Source organism: Echiichthys vipera, assembly GCF_963691815.1.
Source record: "Echiichthys vipera genome assembly, chromosome: X".
Lineage (NCBI taxonomy): Eukaryota > Metazoa > Chordata > Actinopteri > Perciformes > Trachinidae > Echiichthys > Echiichthys vipera.
In genome coordinates, this window is record NC_139825.1 from 46,946,766 (window position 1) to 46,972,021 (window position 25,256).

At 43.0% G+C, this 25,256-nt stretch overlaps 1 protein-coding gene across 1 annotated transcript in view; it reads right to left on the bottom strand.

The window, feature by feature from the left end:
• Positions 1–25,256, bottom strand: part of ptprt (protein tyrosine phosphatase receptor type T) — a gene marked incomplete at its 3' end in the record, with an annotated part of 451,455 nt that overhangs the window by 100,742 nt on the left and 325,457 nt on the right. The window contains exon 20 of the mRNA XM_083939813.1: positions 7,251–7,405. Within this exon, the coding sequence (XP_083795939.1) occupies positions 7,251–7,405 (155 nt within the window). The remainder of the gene's footprint in view (positions 1–7,250; positions 7,406–25,256) is intronic.

The following is a 25,256-nucleotide window of genomic DNA, read 5'->3' on the forward strand; positions in this document are numbered from 1 at the left end:
AGACTGCGCTTCCACCTGCTCGAGCCTCTGCCGACTCCACTACACCTCCACCCGGACATCGCTTTCCTGCCCCGTCTGAGATACATCCACCAGGGGTCCTGCCGGAGGACTCGAAAACAATCAAGTCCATATGGTAAAACTCCCGTCGCTCTCCACCTATCACTGGCCGTGTTGCCAACCACAGCGTGCTAACCAGCATAGCACGGTTGGCTAACATAGCTGTCAAGTACGACACCACCACTGTCAACTTCAGTCTGCTAAACCTCCGCTCACTCACAAGCAAGGGGCATCTCAACCAGGATCTCCTCAGTGACCGTAAGTTTGATTTTATCTGTTTAACTGAGACACGCCAACAGCTTAACGACGACTTTCCCAACTCAATGACTCAACTCCACCGGGGTTTGTTTACATCTGTCAAGCCCCCTGTTCCCGCCGGGGAGGATGTCTCGCGATACGTGGAAAGTCTCACCGCTGTCTGTCCTTGCCTTCAGCTCCTTCAAATCCACTGTCTGCCAACTGCCTCGATCTACTCCTACTCCTCATAAACTATTGCAACTGTTTACCGCTCCCTGAAACCAAATAGCGACTTTTTAAATGACTTTACTGCTTTTCTCGCACACCTTTACACTCTCTCACCGAACACAATATTGCTGGGAGATTTAACATACACATTGACAGTTTTAACCATCCTCTTACCAGAGACTTTACATCCTGCCTTGAGAGCTCTGGATTTCAGCAGCACACCCATATCCCCACACACTCCAAAGGACACATCCTGGATTTAATATGCTGCTCTGGTGTCACCTCTATTGACTGTGCAGCAGCTGAACTCCCCATCACCGACCACTTCCTCCTCTTATTCAACGTCGACCTCACTCTCTCCATAACTAAGTCCCCTCTTAGTTCGTCTCATCTCCTTTCGCAATATTAAGGACATAAACACGGACTCTCTCTCCTCTAGTATTGACAATTTCATGGACATTGAAGACTTATCCACCCCTGAACAGCTAGTTTCATACTATAACACAGGACTTCATGATATCCTCAACTTCCTCGCTCCACTAGATCTGTCTCTTTCTCCCTCTCTGCTCCCTGGTTTACGTCTGAACGCCGGCTTATGAAACCCAAAGGCAGGAAGCTTGAACGGCTTCACCGTCAGACTGTACTGTTCACCAAGAGATGTACAAAAATAATTTTCTGCACTATCAGGACTGTATTACTAAATCCAAATCAAACTATTACTCCAGCATAATCTGTTAAAATGTAGGTAACACCAAATCACTCTTTTCACTGTTCAACATGATGACCCAGTCCCCAGTTTCTATACCACCACACTTGTACTCAACTGCCTTCTGTAACTCGCTTATGTCTTTCTTCAACACCAATATCCAGACAATCCATCAGGATCTTGGTTCAAACTCCTCCAGTGTGACTACTCAATTCCACTCTCACTTATCACTTAACAACCTGTATAAACAGTCCCAGTCTGGTCTCCATCTCCTCCACAGTACCAGCACCGCACTTGTACAAATCACCAATGACTTCCCCATGGCAGCTTATTCTGGTCTACTCACTCTCCTCATCCTTCTCGACCCGAGTGCTGCCTTTGATACCATCAGCCACCCCACCCTCCTCAATAGATTATGGTCAGTCGGCATCACCCACACTCCACTAAACTGGTCCCGAACCTACCTCTCAAGCCACACTCAGTTCATCCAACTCAAATCCTTCACATCCCAGCATTCCCCCGTCACTTCAGGTGTGCCTCAAGGCTCAGTCCTGGGGTCCCTCCTTGTCATCATTTACCTTCTTCCCCTCGGCAATATCTTCCGCAAGTACAACATCCATTTTCACCGTTATGCGGATGACACCCAGCTCTACCTCTCCAGTAAACCCATCTCCACCTTACCACCCTCGTCCCTTGCTGACTGCCTAACTGCCATAAAATCCTGGTTCTCCTCCAATTTTCTCAAACTAAACAGTGACAAAACCGAGGTTCTGCTCATTGATCCAAATAAACACTATCAAAAACTGACTGAGTTTCTCAATAGCCATTGACAACTCCACCGTCTCCCCCTCCCCACAGGTCAAGAGTCTGGGTGTCATCCTCAACAGTACTCTATCTTTTCACTCTCATATCAATAACATTACCTGGTCTGCTTATTTTCAACTACGCAACATCAACCGCCTCTGCCACTCCCTCACCCCTCATACCACTTCTATTCTTGTTCATAGCCACGTCACTCCTCGATTACTGCAATTCTCTTCTCTGCGGTGTCACTGACAAATGGACTTGTGCTTGTATAGCACCTTTCTAGTCTTCTGACTACTCAAGGCGCTGTCACAGTGTTTGTCACATTCACCCATACATTCACACTGATGGCAGTGGACATCTACATACCATCTAATCTAACCATTCACACCACATTTACACACCCATGCGCAGCCCGGGGAGCAATTCGGGGTTCAGTGTCTTGCCCAAGGACACTTCGACATGTAGTCGGGGGGAGGTGGGGATCGAACTGCCAATCTCTCGAATGGAGGACGACCCACTCTTACTCTGAGCCACAGTCGCCCAAATCCCTCCATAAACTTCAGTTAGTACAGAACTCAGCTGCCCGCATCATCACAAGGATCCCATCAATCCACCACATCACCCTCGTCCTACAACAGCTCCACTGGGTCCCAAGTAATACCGCATTGATTTCAAAATCCACCTCTTAACATTTAAGTCCAATCACAGTCTCACTCCCTCAATTCAAATCCAAACTGAAAACCCATCTGTTAAAAATCGCCTTTTTCCTTTGATCTTATTTGCACTGTGTTGTTTTTATTTTAACCTGATTGGATTTTTGTTTTACCCCCCATTTTTTATTTTTGTTTGTGTTGCACTGTTTTTAACAAATGTACGTTGTCCCTGAGCGCTTAGAAAGGTGCCTATAAATAAAATGTATTATTATTATTATTATTATTAATTGTACCAGACTGCTGTCTTACAGAGCTTCTGTACATGTGTGTGTGTGTGTGCTCAACTATCAGTTCTTTGTAGGCTTTGGGCTGCCAATGAGTAATCATGCATGTTAGCAGTATTTTCACATTGTTTTATGTGCCTTAGCGACCTTATGGTCCACACTGGTGGCCATTAATGGAAACTGTCCTGCTTAAGAAATCTCTCCTCCACCTCCTTTCATACTTTACTCACTGAGCAGATAACAACGTGCCTCCCCTATTCTGCCCATGTCTGTCATTTTCTTTGTTTCTTCCATGCATGGGGTATTGCAAATCAATGAGCATGATGGGAGGTGGTTTGAGATGCATTTCGAGAGATGTTGCATAGATGTAAATGCATGACTCTTAAAGCTTACGTTGCTCCCAAGTGGTCTGTGAAAGTAGCCACTTACAGCATCTTCTCCCTGTGATAATGGGGGCTGAGGTGACACTCAAATTTGCCATTTTTCTCCCTGTCACATTAAAAAGCCACAGGAAGAGAGTCGCTTCAGATATGGTGTTATATGTGTAAAATGAGTGCTTGTGATTTTGAGCAAAACTTTGGTCTCAATAATAGTCCAGCCATGTATCAAAGGGTCCTTGGTGGAGAGGGTGGACATCATCAATTTAAATTCATTTAAAGTCAATTCAAGTCAATTCAATTAATTTCAATTATATCTTAATAACAGGTACCTCTATGTGTCCACGTCACTGAGGGCCTGACCGGGGCCCTGCATACTAACTCAGTAGTTATTTTGCCTTGGATGCCTGAGGAAATTTCAGGTATGAGAACATCCTGACAGAGGATATCACTGCCCGGTATGGAAACAACACCAAAGAGGACTGCAAGGCCCTGCAATGAGTGGTTTGTTCTTCTGAACATACAATAGGTGGTGCTCTACCCTGTGTAAAGGACATTTACACCAGGTGCTGCAAGATAATGTTTATAGATCCAAAACACCCAGATGACAACCTTACCAGACACACCAGGATCAGAAAGAGCATCTACTCTCAGGTCACTAGGGGCGTCCCCATCATACACACATATCCTTATTATCAAAACTGTTTTAATGCATACATTGAAGGAAATTAAAGGAATAGAATTAGACCTAGAATGATGTGTTTCATATGAATGTATGTGGCAAATAAACTGACTGATTGGTGTGAGTCATCCATGGGTTTTGGTTATTTTATCACCACCAGCCTTTAAACTAGAGGAGAAGCTAGTATCTACATTTGTATCTAGTGTTGGAAAAGCAAGACTTATGTATTACCTTTTGTTATCTGGCTGTTTTTACTCAAATTAAGATGTTATCTAGATATGAGACATATGAAGACACAATTGTAAATGGGCTCTAGAGGACCTTTGACACTGCACTTAGCACCAAACTAAAGGAGCTGTTAGCCTGGGGCCAAGAGAGCATTCACTCATGGCACAATCCTGGCACAATCCAAAGTGGGCTAACCTCGACTTTAGCCTTGGGCTTGCTGGCCCTGCTCTGGAGCAGACCAAGCCAAGGATGTGCAGGTTAATCCCAAGAAAATTGATTATACTTTTGGATGAAACTTGCCAGTGTAAAACAGGGCCAACGCAAATGATGGAATTCAAGGTGAACATTAGTTACAACAGTCAACTCTTAGGATCTGTACTAAGGATATACTGTTTAAAAAGCCGAATGTGTTCCTGAAAATGGTACATTTCAAGTAAATCATGCTGCTCCCTGTCACTAATACATCTCATCTCATCTTCATCCGCTTATCCGGGGTCGGGTCGCGGGGGCAGCAGCTTTAGCAGGGGACCCCAAACTTCCCTTTCCCAAGCCACATTAACCAGCTCTAACTGGGGGATCCTGAGGCGTTCCCAGGCCAGTGTGGAGATCTAGTCTCTCCACCTGGTCCTGGGTCTTCCCCGAGGCCTCCTCCCAGCTGGACGTGCCTGGAACACCTCCCTAGGGAGGCGCCCAGGGTTCATCCTTACTAGATGCCCGAACCACCTCAACTGGCTCCTTTCCACGCTAAGGAGCAGCGGCTCTACGCCGAGTTCCTCACGGATGGCTGAACTTCCCCCTATCTCTAAGGGAGACTCCAGCCACCCTCCTGAGAAAACTCATTTCGGCCACTTGTACCCGCGACCTCGTTCTTTCGGTCATGACCCAGCTTTCATGACCATAGGTGAGGGTAGGAACCAAGATTGACCGGTAGATCGAGAGCTTTGCCTTCCGGCTCAGCTCTCTTTTCGTCACAACGGTGCGGTAGAGCGACTGCAGCTCCGCCCCCGCTGCTCCGATTCTCCGGCCAAACTCACGCTCCATCGTCCCCTCACTCGTGAACATGATCCCGAGGTACTTGAACTCCTTCACTTGGGGTGAGGACTCATTTCACTAATACAAGGTTGATGAATATGGAAAAACATGCAATTTGAAAGCTGACATAGATCTCATCCAGTGTATGTAATTTTACCAATGTCTTAAAAAATGAAAGTGATGATAATGTGCTGGTGTGAATTGTTTTTGCTCCACTGCTTTCTGCTACAATAACCCAACTTCCCTACAGCGGATAATTTAAGTTTTATCTTAGACATTGTCCTCTCTATCCGCGCCCCCCCCCCCCCATTCTAATACCTCCCAACAACATATTTTCTCGTCTTCTGTGATAAAAATCCCTCTCATCTCATGGCACCTGCACTGTATGCTAATGCCTAAAAAAGAAGCTCAACTTTAATACAGTGAGGGGCACACCAAAATAAATGTGCTTTGACAGCAATGTCCTGTGAAGATAACTAGTGACTGGGTGAGAATGCAATAACACAAAAAAGGTTATTTGCCCTGCGAGGGTCCATCTGCGGAAATATTATTGGGTCCCCTACCCTGTGTCAGCGTTTTTCTCTGTCTCATCAGGACTGAGCCTGGATATGTGACTACTCTGTGTGTGTGTGTGTGTGTGTGTGTGTGTGTGTTTTGTTTCTTCCCTTTAAATGTTTGTTAGAGAGAGATTGGCACCAATTCTGGCAAACCTGACAGCTAATTGCCAGCAATCAGCCATCAATCAGCAAAAGAGACGGGATTTTAATTCATGTTACAGTCTGTGAATACAATCTGCATGGACTGATATAATAGAATAGCCTCCCTCTGGATTGGCGTATGGGCAAGTCTAAATTTAATTTCACATATCTCGGTAAAGAGGACCAATTTGAATGCCAAAACTATATTTGGCCCCAAGCAAGGTCCAATTAACTCTGCCTGGGAGCGAAAATAACTGATTTATAAAATAACCATTACTTCACACATCAGCATCATATATTCAGTTTCCAGTTTATCCTAATTCTCCAAACACCAAAACCTTCATTCATAGAACCAGCAAAGGTGTAAAAAAAAGTTTTAAACTCTTGAAGTTTCTGAAACAACCAAGGTTGAGACAACTGGAAGCTCTTTTTCGTTTTTACGTAATAGCAATTCTATTTGAAAGCAATGTAAATGTAACACTTTTACAAATATCACAGCTTTATCCTACAGCCAAGGTCCAGATAAGTAGTCTCCTTTAAGTGTTTTTAATGCAAAAACATTATTGCACGTCAGAATTGCAGCATGCACAGTTAGAGGAGGAGAGCAGGCAATTATGGGTGACATTAGTTTGCTACTTAGTCCCTCTCCAGTACCCCTGGCTTTCAACGACCAAGCACTTCCAAAAGGCCAGTCTGACATTTTCAAGAGAAAAATGCCCTTCTGAGGGGGCCTGTCTAATTACCCTGGACACACTCACACACACACACACACACACACACACCACAACTTTAGAAGGAGTCGGGAATATGCAACCACATGGCCATGCAAATGCGAGTATGCTGACTTTCATAAGACACACATGCAAATACCCAATGCAATATGCATACGCGCACTCACATAATTTTAAGGCAGCACAGTTTAAGGAACAGAGAAAATGATTACAACGGCACTAAGTGAGATGGAAGCCAGTGAAGCAGCACAACATACTGCTGATATTAGAGAAACAGGAACATATGGGGAGGTTTATTATACAATGAGATGTCCACTATTTGAATAAGTGAGTCTGACAAAATGATTAATGCCACAAAGACAGAGTAGGTCTTTATTCATACTTTCTAGCAGAGACAAGGGCAAATGAAACTTTACTTTGTGAAACAACAGTGAACTTACAGCTAAATGTATTATGCAGGAAAAATGACGATGGTGCCAGCTGTAGATTTATGATGAACATTCAGGCCAGAAACAAAGATTTTGACTTACTGAATCCATTGAGGTCCTGGTTGGAGGTGGAGAAGGGGTCGTCTTTGTGCAGGGTGCTGACTTTAGTGGTGCTCTTATCGGCCGTGGTGACTGGACCCATCTCCCTCTGCTGGGTGGAGCTACTGGCGGTCTCCTTCTGCTTTTTCGCCAACTTCCTATAGTCGCACGAACAAATACACAGAAACAAACATACACGTAAAGGCACATACACATCCATAAAAGAGTATATTTACACATACAGACACACATACAAGTGTATAACACCACATGCAGAACCCAAACACAAACACACAAACAAACACACCACAAAACCAAAAGCACTGTCAGGGGGAGGATTAACGGTGAGAACGGCACGCAGAGGAGAATTACATTATTTAGTTAAACATAGTTGGTGACTCAAACACAGGAGAGACAAAATGGCCACGAGGATGAACATTATGATTTATGCATTGCAGGTTATTTGATAGGTGATACCATTACCTTTGATAACACCCCCACCCCAAATGTCTTGGCCTCCAGTATTTGGTATTTCTTGGGAACCTCTCATCCAATCTACTTCACACTCAACACTGCGCTTTCTTGGGTCTTGAGTAAAACACTTGCCATGAAATAGTTTTATCCCCTACCTATGCTAGAGAATATACTCAATTTGCTAACAGCTAGCTATTAGGGATCGAGCTGTACTCTGCAGTTTTTTCAAGTATTTCACAGTAATTCATGTGATTCCCACATATATTTTGCATGTATATTCTATATATTAATTACAGGGGACATAGCATGAGACAGAAAAGCTCTGCTTAAGGAGGTTTAGGTGGTGGATGAATCTCAAAACACAGGACTTTCACCCTGTGCGAATTGGGTTCATCTCCCTTTGCCGTCCATTGTCCCATAGACCCCCAGAGACGCTGAGCGTCTGATGGGCGGGACGAAGCCCAGCTTTTAATCAATGACCGTCTAGTTTCACTACAGTGGAACAACCCACTCTACGCTTCCCCATTGAAGTCAGTAGAAGCTGAGAGTCCGACTGTGTAAAGCGCTGTGGATGAATGAGAGGGAAGTTGCGCTGGTTTTATCCCCTACCTATGCTAGAGAATATACTCAATTTGCTAACAGCTAGCTATTAGGGATCAAGCTGTACTCAGCAGTTTTCAAGTATTGCACAGTAATTCATGCGATTCCCACATATATTTTGCATGTATATTCTAAATATTAAAAACAGGGGACATAACATAAGACAGAAAAGCTCTGCTTAAGGAGGTTTAGGTGGTGGATGAATCTCAAAACACAGGACTTTCACCCTGTGCGAACTGGGTTCATCTTCCTTTGCCGTCCATTGTCCCATAGACCCCAGAGACGCTGAGCGTCCGATGGGCGGGACAAAGCCCAGCTTTTAATCAATGACCGTCTAGTTTCGCTACAGTGGAACAACCCACTCTACGCTTCCCCATTGAAGTCAGTAGAAGCTGAGAGTCCGACTCTGTAAAGCGCTGTGGATGAATTAGAGGGAAGTTGCGCTGGTTTTATCCCCTACCTATGCTAGAGAATATACTCAATTTGCTAACAGCTAGCTATTAGGGATCAAGCTGTACTCAGCAGTTTTCAAGTATTGCACAGTAATTCATGCGATTCCCACATATATTTTGCATGTATATTCTAAATATTAAAAACAGGGAATATAGCATGAGACAGAAATCTGCTTAAGGCGGTTTAGGTGGTGGATGAATCTCAAAACATAGGACTTTCACCCTCTGCGAATTGGGTTCATCACCCTTTGCCGTCCATTGTCCCATAGACCCCCAGAGACGCTGAGCGTCTGATGGGCGGGACGAAGCCCAGCTTTTATCCAATGACCGTCTAGTTTCGCTATAGTGGAACAACCCACTCTACGCTTCCCCATTGAAGTCAGTAGAAGCTGAGAGTCCGACTGTGTAAAGCGCCGTGGATGAATGAGAGGGAAGTTGCGCTGGTTTTATCCCCTACCTATGCTAGGGAATATACTCAATTTGCTAACAGCTAGCTATTAGGGATCAAGCTGTACTCAGCAGTTTTCAAGTATTTCACAGTAATTCATGCGATTCCCACATATATTTTGCATGTATATTCTATATATTAATTACAGGGGACATAGCATGAGACAGAAAAGCTCTGCTTAAGGAGGTTTAGGTGGTGGATGAATCTCAAAACACAGGCTTTCACCCTCTGCGACCTGGGTTCATCTCCCTTTGCCGTCCATTGTCCCATAGACCCCAGAGACGCTGAGCGTCCGATGGGCGGGACAAAGCCCAGATTTTTATCCAATGACCATCTAGTTTCGCTACAGTGGAACAACCAGCTCTACGCTTCCCCATTGAAGTCAGTAGAAGCTGAGCGTCCGACTGTGTAAAGCGCTGTGGATGAATTAGAGGGAAGTTGCGCTGGTTTTATCCCCTACCTATGCTAGAAAATATACTCAATTTGCTAACGGCTAGCTATTAGGGATCGAGCTGTACTCTGCAGTTTTTTCAAGTATTTCACAGTAATTCATGTGATTCCCACATATATTTTGCATGTATATTCTATATATTAAAAACAGGGGACATAGCATGAGACAGAAAAGCTCTGCTTAAGGAGGTTTAGGTGGTGGATGAGTCTCAAAACACAGGACTTTCACCCTGTGCGAACTGGGTTCATCTTCCTTTGCCGTCCATTGTCCCATAGACCTCCAGAGACGCTGAGCGTCCGATGGGCGGGACAAAGCCCAGCTTTTAATCAATGACCGTCTAGTTTCGCTACAGTGGAACAACCCGCTCTACGCTTCCCCATTGAAGTCAGTAGAAGCTGAGAGTCCCACTGTGTAAAGCACTGTGGATGAATGAGAGGGAAGTTGCGCTGGTTTTATCCCCTACCTATGCTAGAGAATATACTCAATTTGCTAACAGCTAGCTATTAGGGATCGAGCTGTACTCTGCAGTTTTTTCAAGTATTTCACAGTAATTCATGTGATTCCCACATATATTTTGCATGTATATTCTATATATTAATTACAGGGGACATAGCATGAGACAGAAAAGCTCTGCTTGAGTGGGTTTAGGTGGTGGATGAATCTCAAAACACAGGACTTTCACCCTGTGCGAATTGGGTTCATCTTCCTTTGCCGTCCATTGTCCCATAGACCCCCAGAGACGCTGAGCGTCCGATGGGCGGGACAAAGCCCAGCTTTTAATCAATGACCGTCTAGTTTCACTACAGTGGAACAACCCACTCTACACTTCCCCATTGAAGTCAGTAGAAGCTGAGAGTCCCACTGTGTAAAGCACTGTGGATGAATGAGAGGGAAGTTGCGCTGGTTTTATCCCCTACCTATGCTGGAGAATATACTCAATTTGCTAACAGCTAGCTATTAGGGATCGAGCTGTACTCTGCAGTTTTTTCAAGTATTTCACAGTAATTCATGTGATTCCCACATATATTTTGCATGTATATTCTATATATTAATTACAGGGGACATAGCATAAGACAGAAAAGCTCTGCTTAAGGAGGTTTAGGTGGTGGATGAATCTCAAAACACAGGACTTTCACCCTGTGCGAATTGGGTTCATCTTCCTCTGCCGTCCATTGTCCCATAGACCTCCAGAGACGCTGAGTGTCCGATGGGCGGGACAAAGCCCAGCTTTTATCCAATGAGTGTCTAGTTTCGCTACAGTGGAACAACCCGCTCTACGCTTCCCCATTGAAGTCAGTAGAAGCTGAGAGTCCGACTGTGTAATGAGCTGTGGATGAATGAGAGGGAAGTTGCGCTGGTTTTATCCCCTACCTATGCTAGAGAATATACTCAATTTGCTAACGGCTAGCTATTAGGGATCAAGCTGTACTCTGCAGTTTTTTCAAGTATTTCACTTGAATGAGAGGGAAGTTGCGCTGGTTACCCGTGTTACCTGTGAAGTAGCTGATTCTGAACAAAAGATGAAGGCTGTTGAGTGTTGTTTTCTCTGCCATTCACTGTTCTTGTGTCACAACTCCCATCTGTGCATCGATTGTTTTCAATTCGACCTTAATCTTCAGTTCTAAGTCCACTGAGACAGCAGATGGCAGAAGTGACATCAAGCCATTAAAATCTGACATGGGCTGGTAGATTCAGCACAGCTTAAAGAAGCAACACCATGAAGCAGATTGTCACAGTCTTATTCTGCATGTATCTATCTCCAGGCATCAGGGATGTTCTATGAACCTGAACATACTGGAAGTGATAATTGGTGTGCCTCATTTTATGAATGTGATCCTGTTGTTAACTGCATACATAAAGCACTGCTCCTTTCAACAGGATAAAAAGATGTGTGTGTGCAATCCGGGGACTATCCGTCAAACTGGTGTTGTGTTGTTTTAATAAGACGTCCCTCTTTTTTAAATGTTCAAAGATCATGTATTTTTTTCATTGTGCACTAGGGGCGGCTGTGGCTTGGTGGCAGAGTGGGTCGTCCTCTTTTTAAAAGATTGGTGGTTCAATCCCCATCTTCCCCAGGTCCACATGTTGAAGTGTCCTTGGGCAAGACACTGAACCCCGAATTGCTCCCCGTGCTGCGCATGGGTGTGTAAATGTGGTATGAATGGTTAGATCAGATTAGATGGTCTGTAGATGTCCACTGCCATCAGTGTGAATGTCTGTGTGAATGGGTGAATGTGACAAACACTGTGAAGCGCCTTGAGTAGTCAGATGACTAGAAAGGCGCTACATAAGTACAAGTACAAGTCCATTTGTTTGTATCTGATTTTGCAAATGACCCTTCTGCAGTCTGCTTCATCTCTTACCAGGAGACCAGCTAGAACACCACCTTGACTATACACCTGGATCCAGCCTGAATTTCCAGACTAGATATGTCGTAACATGCCAACAAGGGCTTGTCACATTTTAAAGGCTTCTTCAGATGCAGCTAAAATTTGCCACTTTCTTTTCAATTTTAAAGAAAACCTTCAAGTTAATCTGTGTCATTGGATATTGATATTAAAAAAGCTGATGCATTCCTAGCACTGAATATTTATGCATTGAAATTTTGTATCTGAACGCTTTGACTTTGAATTTAACTCTCAACATTTTCAACATCTCATTCTCACCTTTATTTTTCACTGTTCACAAATTAAATTCCATCTCATCTCATCTTCATCAGCTTATCCGGGGTCGGGTCGCGGGAGCAGCAGCTTTAGCAGGGGACCCCAAACTTCCCTTTCCCGGGCCAAATTAACCAGCTCTAACTGGGGGATCCTGAAGCGTTCCCAGGCCAGTGTGGAGATATAATCTCTCCACCTGGTCCTGGGTCTTCCCCGAGGCCTCCTCCCAGCTGGACGTGCCTGGAACACCTCCCTAGGGAGGCGCCCAGGGTTCATCCTTACCAGATGATCCTGAACCACCTCAACTGGCTCCTTTCAACGCAAAGGAGCAGCAGCTCTACTCCGAGTTCCTCACAGATGCTGAACTTCTCACCCTCTCGCTAAGGGAGACTCCAGCCCCCCTCCTGAGGAAACACATTTCGGCTGCTTGTACCCGCGTCCTAGTTCTTTGGGTCCTGACCCAGCTTTCATGACCACAGGTGAGGGTAGGAACCAAGATTGACCGGTAGATCCAGATCTTTGCCTTCCTCAGCTCTCTTTTCGTCACAATGGTGCGGTAGAGCGACTGCAACACCGCCCCCGCTGCTCCGATTCTCCGGCCAAACTCACAAATGTTAAAGAAATCAGCGTTACAAATTTTAATATACCGAATTCAGATGTAAAATCCAATTCATAAAATCTTATGTTAAAAAATTCACAAATTCTGGTCTACGCAGCTGCCTCATGTACGTAGAAGGCTGGAGATGACCTTCCCCATGTGGTGTCAAACAACATTATCATATTCGAGACAAACATCAGCTCCCACTGATTAAAGTACCCTGGGCAGCTGCGAGCGTTTGTTGCTGCTGTCAGGTTCAGTGCTCTACTCATAACAGGAGAAGTTGACCACTACAGGGCTCTCCCACTGGAGCAGCAACTGCAGTATAAGGTGGCAGTGTGCCGCTTTACGTTTATACAACCATAGTATGTGGTGTAATTAGCAAAATAGCTTTCTAACTAGCCACCCATTCCTGTAACAGCTCTCCTTGCTGGACCACATACACCTGATCGAGTATCTATAATAGATTGCTTTTCTCTGGATTCCAGGATGTTTACCAGCAAATTTTATACATTGAATTTTGCCGCTGAATTTGTTCTGTTGAATGTTTTTTGGAATTTTAAACATTTTAACATTTAATTTAATTCTTTTAAGTTGAAGTTAAGTTGAAAAATAAAGCTGAAATTTAGTTGATAATAATGATTGAAGATCATCAGATTCAGATCAGTCAGAAACATAATTTTAATAAAAAAATATTCAGTGAAATTCAATGGCGTTTTAATTTTCAAATTCCAATTAAACAGATTTGCTCCTATATGATCCACAATCCTTTATGTGTTTTTAAATGGGCCATTCAGTCTATCCTTAAAGTGTTTTGTCGACCATTAATGGGAAACATCTTAATGATATGATTTTGATTTTACAGCTTTAGCAGGACCGTCCAAATTCACCATTGGCTTTAGTCTCTCTGAGGCTCGGTCATATAATTGGGGCAGTAGTGGGAGGTTCAGCTGGCCTGCACCATTTCTGAACCATAAGGTAATTTGCCGGCACGGTGAGCATTCAGTCTAGATCTAGATCTTTTGTGTTGTGTAGATGAGGAACAATGAACAGTGTTTTTCCAGAAATCTCACACTATATTCTAAATTCAGACTAAAGTGGGCCGACACAAGGTCCTCTTATTGAAGTGTTATAAGAATGGTAAAGGACAATGAGTTTGATGTTTTGCTGAAACTGCTTTAAAATGTTCCTACTTTAAAAACCATTGCATACTAAAAGAAAAATAAATCTTTTGATGTACGTTTTTTCCTCAGTGGAGAGGCTTTTCAGTGACTAACAACAGAAATAATATCAACTGTTCTGTGGCCTCTTGGTTGAAGAGCAAGTTGCTCATGTTCACAAATAGTGACTGAGACCTCACAGAGCAAGCAGATGATATGAACTCTTTTTCTTTTATAATCATAATAATATCTGTACTTTTGCACTAAGGATAACGGAAACATGAACTGATCGCCTTGTAAACCAACAGACTGCAAAGCATGATGTAACCCTGAAGAACATTATGCCCTTAAAGCTTTGGGTGGATCTGCGGGTAACAGTGAAATCCAAAAAGAGCCAATAAGCAGAGTGAGTTTTTCTACTTTATAATAGCTCTTTGTTTTTTTTTAAATTATTATTATTTTATAGTTATATATATATAGGTCTATATCAGCTTTTTCAAGTCACTTTTTTGTGCATTATTTAATAGAAAACAAATCATTTTTAAGTGTAACTGAAAAGTTTGAGGTCAGAACGGAAGTACAGAGAGGGGTTGCTATGGAGATGATAAACCGTCTCGTCGCATTGGTCTGAACGGGCAGGTTTCAAAATGCTGCAGACCCGCATGTTGCAAGTAGTTGCAAGTTGCATTGTGAATCTTTGGTCTGACCTGGGCTTAACTTGCATAATTATAAATGTTACAGTCACACTGCAGGATGTAAACGCTGTTGTGACTCTATGTGTCATGCTAACTTGCACTGGACCAAGAACCTTTCTCCCCATAAGAAAGTGCTCATAACATGTAAAAAGATTTTTTTCATGCCCATCCAGAATATTACATAGCCATCTGAGAATCTGTCCACAAACTATCAGAAGAGAGCGACTCAGTTACCCAAGTTTTTCACTGTTGTTCGCTGAAAGCATCGTTTACTGCCTGCTGTGCTTTGTTAATTAACAACAGACACCACCGCTAATATGTGTATCAGTAAGGCATCATTTTAAAATGTATCTCCAGATGAGTCATATGAAACCACACATTTTACAAAGTCCTGGGAAAACCTCCTCCAGAATCCACCAACACATTCTCCAACTTACTTCAAGTGTCTGACTTTCGAATGACATACAGTGGGCTCTCTGTGTGTGTGTGTGTATGTGTGTGTGTGTGTGTGTGTGCGTGCCTGCATGCGTGCGTGCGTGCATGCATGCGTGCATGTGGGGGCATTTGCACAAGCATGGGCTGTTTTGCAAGCATACTAAATGGATTTGTGCACTTGTTTCTGTGAGCAAACACTTGATCTCCTTAAAGTCTGTGGAAGTACAGCATGTGCTGGACACTCAGTGTGTTTGCCTGTGTATGTGCACACGTGTCTGTACTTGGCTGTCGGTGCAAACTGGCCGGTGAGTGGGTGTGTTCCTGAGTGACCTATCACGAAGCCGCCTAATACGCCTGCTTACATGTGTCTGAAAAATTGCTCTGTTCCGCACAGTCACTCCAAAAGGCAAATTACAATAGTACAAATACCAGTCTTCACATCTTCCCTATGGTGACTAATCATCTTTCTCTCAACCAGTCTAAAAGTTTTCATGAACTACTTTAGGGATGAGTCACTACAGTATGGTTTCAGGGATAGAGAAATAGAATAAAATAGAATAGAAATACTTTATTGATCTCAAGCTGGGAAACTGCAAAAAGACAATCAATAGGTTTCTATTTGGTTAACTGATGATCTCCTTAGGGTTACTGAAATATGTTACAAATTTGAACTACTTGTAGCTTCAATGTGTATTCTGTTCTGTTCAGTTATCAAGGGAACTATCTAACGTCTTGTACCCTGCCTGTGATTCAGCAACAGTTAAGGTTGTCGGAGGGATATGATGACGAGCGGATGTAGCACGTTTGTTTATAAGTGCTGAGCTGTCCTACGCTGAGGGGGTCATTAAAGAAAACCAGGTTACACAGTGCTCTATCCACGACCTGAAAGTACTTTTGATAATAACTACGAGTTAACAGTTAATGCTAAGAGAAAGCCAGCATTTCACTCCTGACAGCGGGTTTGTGGTTTGCAATGTTTTTGCATTTTTGAGTTTTTCCAGGAATTATCAAGCTAACTCCCTAGGGAGGTGTTCCAGGCACCTCCAGCTGGGAGGAGGCCTCGGGAAAGACCCAGGACCAGGTGGAGAGATTATATCTCCACACTGGCCTGGGAACGCCTCAGGATCCCCCAGTTAGAGCTGGTTAATGTGGCCCGGGAAAGGGACTTTTGGGGTCCCCTGCTAACTCTATTACGCCATGTTTTTTTATTAATTACAAAGCTTTTAATTAAGTAGATACTTTTTTTTTTAATTGTGTCCCACCACTAGAAAATACACAGTGAGAGGTACAAGGTCCTAAGACTTTAACACAGACAACACCCAAAACCAAATCATGGCTATTTTAATGTACATAGTGCCGTGTACATGTATTGCTAAACCTCTATCCTGTCTCTAGCATATGGCAGAATGTCAATCAGGGTAGCCACGCCCTTAAGCTTACCCAGGGACCATAATGTACAAAATAAACATTTTGCTTTATTGAAGAAGACTTGAAATAAGAAATTGAGAGCATGAACTCATGAAGAAATTTTTTTCTGAAGTGGAAAGTACGGCCATTTTCTCATTGACTTCTCTACAAACTGACTTCTTTTTGTCACCCCCGGCTGGACATTAGAGGGAGTGCAGGTTTAAGACACTTTCCTTAAACTTTAAACACACACAGGAGAGCTGTTTAAATACTTCTACAACCAGAGTAATGCCAGCACACACCTCAACGTCATGCTTTCTGTTGTCAGAGGACTCTGATTTCTCAATTCAGATCAAACAAGAGCCTCTTGCATTGTTGAATGAAATCTCAGAGAATGTTTTCAGCATTAAATATTGTTTAAGTCTCTGGCATCTTCTTAAAGCAAAAATATTGAGGCCTAAACTTGCAAACTGAAGTTGTAACTGTTCGCTCTATATGAGGTGAATTTCAGATCACATGTAAAGACAGGGAAGAGCATCGGTTGGCCTGAGATAGGACATGAACTCCTGCATCCTCCTCCACAGCGTGCAAATCCTTAGTTTTTGTTCCACTACATAAAAAGGAACATCACTGCCCGAACCACAGTACACGTTGGCAGAGACTGTAAATCATCGCTACAGAATCATCCGTTATTGAACAGAATTCCTATGGAGATTTGGCTGGTGTCCATCTTTGCATTCATGCAAGTGTTAGTGTGGTGTGTGTCAGCGTGTGTTTGTTGATCTTGGTATAATATGGCTGCACATGATAATCCGTGCTTGCTGTGTACATATATCTACGATCTTTGTGTGTTGGTGTTTGTCCATGTGCTTGTGCGTGCATTTGTAGAGCCACCTGCAGGTCAGAAAAATTTAAGCGAGAGGTAAGATGTGGAGGCAACATTTCTTTCCATTCCTATCATTCCACTGGCTCTCTGGCACTAATGTGTGTGTGTGTGTGTGTGTGTGTGTGTGTTGTGATCAGAGGATGAGCTGTACTTTTGCAAGCATTTCAGCCAAGAGACTAAGCGATGGAAACGACAGAGACTATCAAGCCAGAGACAGAGCAGAGGGTGAGTAAAGAGAAAGGAGAACAAGAAAAATCATCCATAAACAAGTAAATGAGAGAACAAAAATAACAAAAAACATGTATAAGAGTGTTAGAGGCAGTAAGAAAAGTGCAAGACAGGAAAAGGAAGAGTGGTCTTGCAAAGTTTCTCCTATAATAATTTCCCTCCATCAACCCCAGACTCAACCCTCCAATACTCCTTACATTTACAGGTGACAGAGCCTCAAACCCTCCTGTGGGATTGGAGCTTAGAGTGGCCTATTCCTGGCTATCTGACTGCACTTTGACAGAAAGTGGGCAGTAGACAGTAGTGGGTGAGCAATGGAGGGAAAACCAAATGGGGAAGCGGTGGAGAGAGAATGGGGACCTACAGGAGTGAGGAGAAAGGGTGAGGAGGCAGGATTGCAGAGTAGAAGGTGTAACATCGATGGAGAAACACCCCCTGCCCCCCACCACCACCACCATTCTCTACCTATCACACATTCATCCCATTAATGCACTTGTTTAAATGACAGATTACATATTGTAAGTGGCAATGAGCAAGGCATAATCCTTCTTTAATGAATGTCACGGCAGCAGTTCATTAAGCACTAAGGTTACCCTGCCAGGTGCCGACCGCAGTGAGAATCATGGACTACTTTGTCCCCCTGGCGATGTTAATTGCAGGCCGTTTGATGTGTCGATTATGAGCGATGTGTGGTGAGATATGTTGTTTTTTTAGAGGAGGGGTGAGTGAGCGGATATTACCACTGACAGGATGGAGTGAGGCAAAATCGGCTATACTTTTGGTGAAAAAAAGGCAGTTTAATTGTTGCTCATGTGATATATTAGGTGTCATGAGCACTTGTAGGGCTCATTTCCCAAAAACTGGATATCCAATTAGTGGAAATCATTGCTGAAGTTCATTGTTCAGTATTTCTAAAAATGTAGAGGGTGCAGTTTTGTGAATCTTTCTGCCCTCAGTTTCCCCTTAAGTTATCACCTTGTACCAAGTACCACACTTTGTTTTCAGTGTTTTCTATTCATTATCTAAATAAAAGTGTTTGTGATTACAGTTTAATTTTACAGTATCTAATGAAGGCCATTCTTTAACTCAACAGTCCAGTGTTTAAGCCTTTGTTTTAGCCTTTTATTCACTTTATATACACTGTAGGTAGGCATGTTGCAAAAAGCAATAAATCAGTTAATCGCATGATAACTTTTAAACTAAATCAATGAATAAGCTTGATAACTTTGCCAACCACGATCATTTCCATGTTTCTATTTTCTTGGTGTAACTCTCGCTTCCTCAGCGTAATGAGGAGTTAACTTGTGTCATGTCAGTCATTTGTCAGTTACCCAGAGTGCAGCAGGAGAGCCCTGTGAGGAGCAAGTTAGAGGACACACTAGTTGAGATTTGGAGGGATGAAAACAAAGATGCAATTCGTTTTAAAGCCGAACGCCAGAGCTGCCATGTGGGAGCACTTTGGGTCCAAACCAAATGACTGCTGTGAACCGCTTCACCTGAGCAAGCCGGTGTGTTTCATTTGCTGTATAAAAGTCGCAACTAAACCTTCCAATGTGTCAAAATAGACTTAGAGCCAATTTTATTTATTGTTTTTGGTTCTTTGGTTTATTTATTTATATATTATAATATTTATATTTATTTATTTGTCTTTGATAGGGGGAGAAGTTCAGCCATCAGTGAGGATCTCGGAGTAGAGCCGCTGCTCCTTTGTGTTGAAAGGAGCCAGTTGAGGTGGTTCAGGATCATCTAGTAAGGATGAACCCTGGGCGCCTCCCTAGGGAGGTGTTCCAGGCACGTCCAGCTGGGAGGAGGCCTCAGGGAAGACCCAGGACTAGGTGGAGACATTATATCTGAATCCAGATTTTAATGGTATTGGCAACCTGATTAGGTTAGACCTTATGGGCAGTTATGGGGAGCTTTGAGCAAATCGTAGAATGCAAAGATGTTATCTCAGTGCGACCCCAGGGCGGGCAGACGTCTGCAACTCAACCGTGGAGCCAAAATAAAGTTTATTAAATTACTGGCCCAGAAGTATTGGCAGAAATGCGAGTGCTAGTCCCCCTTCAGGTTTAGGGAAAATGTTTTTTGATACGGGCTGATAAGTGTTAAGTTGTTGGTTTAGATTAGTAAAAACTATTTATTAAGTCACTTTGGGAGGTGTTGAAAAAGATACAGAAACTTTTGTAAAATTACCATTTTAATAAGATTAACCCGACTTGCAAGGGACAGCGGCTGACCTGCACTTATCTAATAGCGGCTAGAAGTTCTTTTGAAAAAGGTCCCTGAAGGAGCTGGTGATAAACACCTCCAAATACTTGAACCCCTTGTCAGCTGTTTTAAAGGGAAATATGGATTGTGGTCCTAAGAGAAGGTCATCAGCATATAATGAAAGTTTCTGGACTAGACCAAATGGGTGATGCCTTCAAACTCATTCCGGTTTCTAAGCCAGATGGCTAATGGCTCGATGGCTATGTTGAACAACAAGGGTGAGAGCAGACAGCCCTGCCAGGGTCCCACGTTTGAGAGGGAACTATGCTGAACAGACACCGTTGTGTACAGATGCAGAGGGGGTTACATACAGAAGCTTTACCCAAGAAATACAATTTCAAAGCGAAATTTCTCCAAAATGAAAAATAGAAAGCCCCACTCAACCAAGTCAAAGGCTTTCTCTGCATCTAGCGCCACTACTACCTCGGGAGTGTTCGATCCAGGTGAGAATATGATGTTGAGCAGCCATCTGGTGTTGAAGAATGGATGTCTCCAACCTGTCTGGTCTAGTGAAACTATTGATGACATTGCACTTTGGAGGTGGATGCTGAGGACCTTAGCAATGATCTTACAATCTATGTTAAAAAGTGAGACAGTCTGTAGCATTCGCATGAGGTAGGATCCCTGTCTTTCTTCTACTGTATTTTTTTAATACCTCCCTTGTGTTTTTGTAAGCTGCTGGAAAGTCAATTTTCTTTTCGGAAGTCATCCCAAAGGGATCAATAAAGAGAAATCTACGGTTAGTCTAAGTCTAAGGAGCAATGAAATAGATGCCTCATACAAGGTTCTTGGCAGTCTGCCTTGAGGAGTCATTGAAGATTCTCACAAGGACGGGGCTAATAGCATCAAGTAAGCCTTAAAAAAGACTGTAAAACAATCTTTCCAGTTTTGCATAGACTTGATCGCTTCATGCATGTCCAATAGAGAGATGGGTCTACCAAGTCCTCTAGCGGTATTTATATCAATCTGATGGTATGTTAAAGGGTCTCAGGGATTAGGGGACAACAAGAATACTTCAGATAACCTTTTGGTGATGGGTGATAAAAATTTGAATAAAATAAAGCTGTGAAGAAAATATATGGCTAATCTCATATTAGCTATGTCACTCACTCATCTTCAGCCGCTTATCTGGGGTCGGGTCGCGGGGGCAGCAGCTCCAGCAGGGGACCCTAAACTTCCCTTTTCCAGGCCACATTAACCATTAGCCATGTCCATTTAGCAATTTCTGTTCAATACTCTTAACAGTCAGAATATCAGCAACTCGTCAGGACAGTCACTACTAATGCTGCGGTCTAAAAATAAACTCCGGCCAGTCGGGGGCTGGTTAACACACAGCTATGCATCACATAAACTCACGGTTATCCAGATAGTATGACAGGGGCTCGTATGTGGAGAAATCAACAGCCTCCCGCGGTCATCAGGTCTCTTCCGCACGGGTGGATGTTATGAAGGCTTTAGCCTCAGTGACCAAAGAGAGCCTCTTCCTCCCATCGTCCTTCATCACGATGACAAGGCAGGGTATAGCAACTCGGGTTTGAGGCCCAGGTTGTAAAGCTCCAACATCACCTCTGGCGTTGTTCCACCAACTCCTGCTGTAGTCCTCATAGATGGACACCTGGTATCTGTGCAGCCTGATAATGACTGGCCATGCTCTCTGCCCTGACTTACGCTTCTCGGCTAGCGTGCAATGGGCCCTATCACATTCTGGCGGTGATTCCAGAAAGCTTTCACCAAAAACCTCCATGGGCAGCTCCGCAGAGAAGGCAGTCAGCCACGGCCCCTCCACTGCTTCAGGCAGGCCAATCACTCTGATGTTACGGAGCAAGCTCCTGGACTCCAGATCACTTTAGCCAGCAGCTTAGCAGTGTTCTCTGCTAGTGCGGCACAGGAGGTTCTCCACTGTCGACAAACACTCATCTTGCAGATTTGCATTTATCTCAAGGGAGCCTATCTTCTAAGCATGCTCGGACACTGTAGCACGAATGGGTCCAGCTTTGCTCCGAGCGTTGAAAAGGAGGCTTTGAGATCGATGGAGAGGGCTTTTAACTCATTGGATAGGGCTGTACAATGCACTTACCAGAGGTTAGCAATAGCCAGCATGCTAATCTCGCTACCTGCCTCGTCTACGGTGTTAACCTTCGCCCCCCTGGTCTTTTACTGTGACTTTCAGGGTCCTGAAACATGAAATTATCAAAAGATGTGGGAGCTAAACTTGGCACGTGTCTACTCCCTCTCAGCCAAACCGGAAGTGGATTATCCTATTTTATTGTTTTCATGTAAAGCACATTGAGCTGCATTTTATGTTATGAAAGGTGCTATATAAATAAAGTTATTACTATTATTTATTTCAACATCACTCAGTATTTCTTGAGAGCCCAAGGATGCAAGTTAGTTACCTAGAAAGTGATGCATGCAGAGGGCATTGCATTTTAGGAGAGGTCTAGTGAGTCCAATCAAACAAGGTAAGCAACATTTGTTTCACTTGTCATAGGATTGACAAACCACCCATATTACAGCTAGAATGGCCTCAGCCAGTTGGCAGCAAGATAGCTCAAACATCCTCAAGCAATCCCCAGCCGGTGCTGCAGACAGACCGACCGACCGTCAGTCACTTCAGGATGACAACACTAGCTCTAGAGGAGGCTGCAGGCCAAGCTCAAACAAACTTTCATCTGTGTATCACAGGATTTAGAGTCAGACCCAGCAAGGGAGGGAAAGATTGAGGGATACAGAGGGTTGAAGAGAGAGAGAGAGAGAGAGATGGTAAACACACACGCACACACACACACACACACACACACACACTTTGCAGGACTGCAGGAGTCTTGCACAACTTTAAAGCCCTCTCTCATCCAATAGTAAACATCCTTGGGCTATGGCTGTGTGTTTATGTATGCAAGTGTGTGTGTGTGTCTGTGCACGTGTGTGCAGCTGTTCTTTGTGTTTTAATTGCCAACTGTGTGTTCGTACTTTGTTTTTCTATCAGTTTTTTTTTTCAGGCCTTATTTTAGTTATCAAATCATAGCATATTTGTTAGTATATTATATCTGTTAGTATTTTACTTTGTCTTATATTGTCTTGTTTTGAAGTTTAGTTAGTTAGTTATTGTGTTCGTGTCTGCAACATGCACATTGGACGATTGCACAATATGTAACCAGGTGTTATAGCAAAAAAACAACTTGTAAAATGTCATTTTTTAAGATTTTTTCTGCAGTTTTCAACCTTGTATATATAGGACAGAAAGGAAATGGGGTGAGAGAGAGAGGGGGAGACATGCAGCAAAGGGCCGCAGGTAGGAGTCAACCCGCGCCGGCTGCTTCGAGGACCTTCAGCCTCTTTACCTGGGGGGCTGCTCTAACCACTCAGCCATCGGCCGAGTGTATATTCAGGTTTTCCCTGCCAAAACAAATTAAACAGTATGGAAAAGCAGCAACACACGGTGACGGTTGCCACTTTCTAATTCGGTCTGTTTGTCAGTGTAAGGAAGTAATTTCTGGTTGGGTCAAACAGCCTCAGGGTGGCTGTTTTAAGACGAAATGGTTGCATGTGATGAGTGTTTCGCTCAGTTAGGACTCTGCTGCAGAAGCTTTGAAGCAGGAATTTTTTGAAATTCTCCCCAGGGATTTTTTTAGGTGAGCTTGGGGCAATAGAGTGCATGTGTTTGGCAGCTATGCTGGTGTGCGTTTGTATTGGGAAGGGTGTGTGTACTCATACGTGCTTGTGCATTTATGAACAGACAGCTATAATAGCTCATTAGAATTGCTAATAAGCAGGAAATGGCCACTTAATGGTGAGGATAACAGTGCATTACATTGACCTTTTAGGGTGAGACACTTTAAGAGATCAACAATGCAAACAAAGCAGATGAAGTCCAACTAAAATTTCCCCATCACCACCCAACTAATGCTGTACTTATTTCACAAGACCCTGTGTCCAGAGGACTTCCAGCCAGCTGATATAAACTATGTGTACTCGTCAATCAAAAGGAGTGTTTTGCTACAGGGTGCATGTCTGAAAACATAAAGTGTCACTGTAACATCTGAGCAGGGGAAGTTTAACCCTTTGAACTCTGCAATAGAAATGCCGACATTTGTATTTTTGCTTATCTACTCTACTCTTGGAGTATCTTTCAATGCTTTATATCCCTAAAATTGGATATTTTATAGCATAAATATAAATATAAATATCTAATGAAGTCATTAAACATAACAATTAGTAAAAGTACTGAAATTGTGTTGTAAATTTAACTGACAGAACAAATTGATCCAAAATTTCAATTTCAATAAATGCAGAAACATGAAGAAAATATTTGACAATTGTTTGAACTATGTAAATGTTTTAGTTTGTGAGTTTCTAATGAGCAGAGTGCAAAGACATTTTAACAGTTTTACTTAGAATTGAAACCGAGGTATTGCAATGTTACGTAACAATCATCAGGTGTGTACAACATGATGACTGACGAGACAGAAGCCTTTGCCTTCTGCTACAAAGGGAATGAAAGCTTGAGCTATTATGCTTTTTATTTTATATATATATATATATATATATATATATATATATACAGGATTATTAATCGGGGTGTAACTTTGTGAATTTGACTCAGGATGGAGACGAAAGCTGCAAGGACTAAGACTGTGACTTTGCAGAAACGAGGCTAATCAGTTGCCCTCCACATGGTTGCAGCAAAGTTACTGAAAGTAAAGTCACTATGAATAATCGGCATATTAAATAAATAAATAAATAAATTCCATGCGTAAAATCATCCCAGTGTCTTTTCTGGCAAATGCACTCATTAAATAAGCCATCAAGACAACTATTAACGGAGATATCCCGTCGCTAACAGATGCTCTGGTTGATGTATTTGGTCAAATGATGGCCATAGCAGACAGACTGGATGATCTGATGAATAGATTTTGCAAGCTTCTGGAGGTGTCAATGTGTGAGCTACGCTTTACCACTCAAATTTACTCATATTCCTTTAGAGTTATTAATTATTGCCTGCCAAATGGCATTCTGTACCTGCAGGCTGCTGTTTTTGTTTACCAGGCATCAAGTCAAAGTATTTTCTGGCAGGTAATCCTGTAGACCTTTTATCATGCACTGGAAACATGGTTGGCTTTCAAAATACAACAGATTTGTAGAAGTCCTCAAATTCATAATGTGATTAAATAGGATACACGTCAGACAGGATGCAAGAAAACAAGACACAATTTGAACAGGAAACAAAATGTTTTGTCAGGAACACAT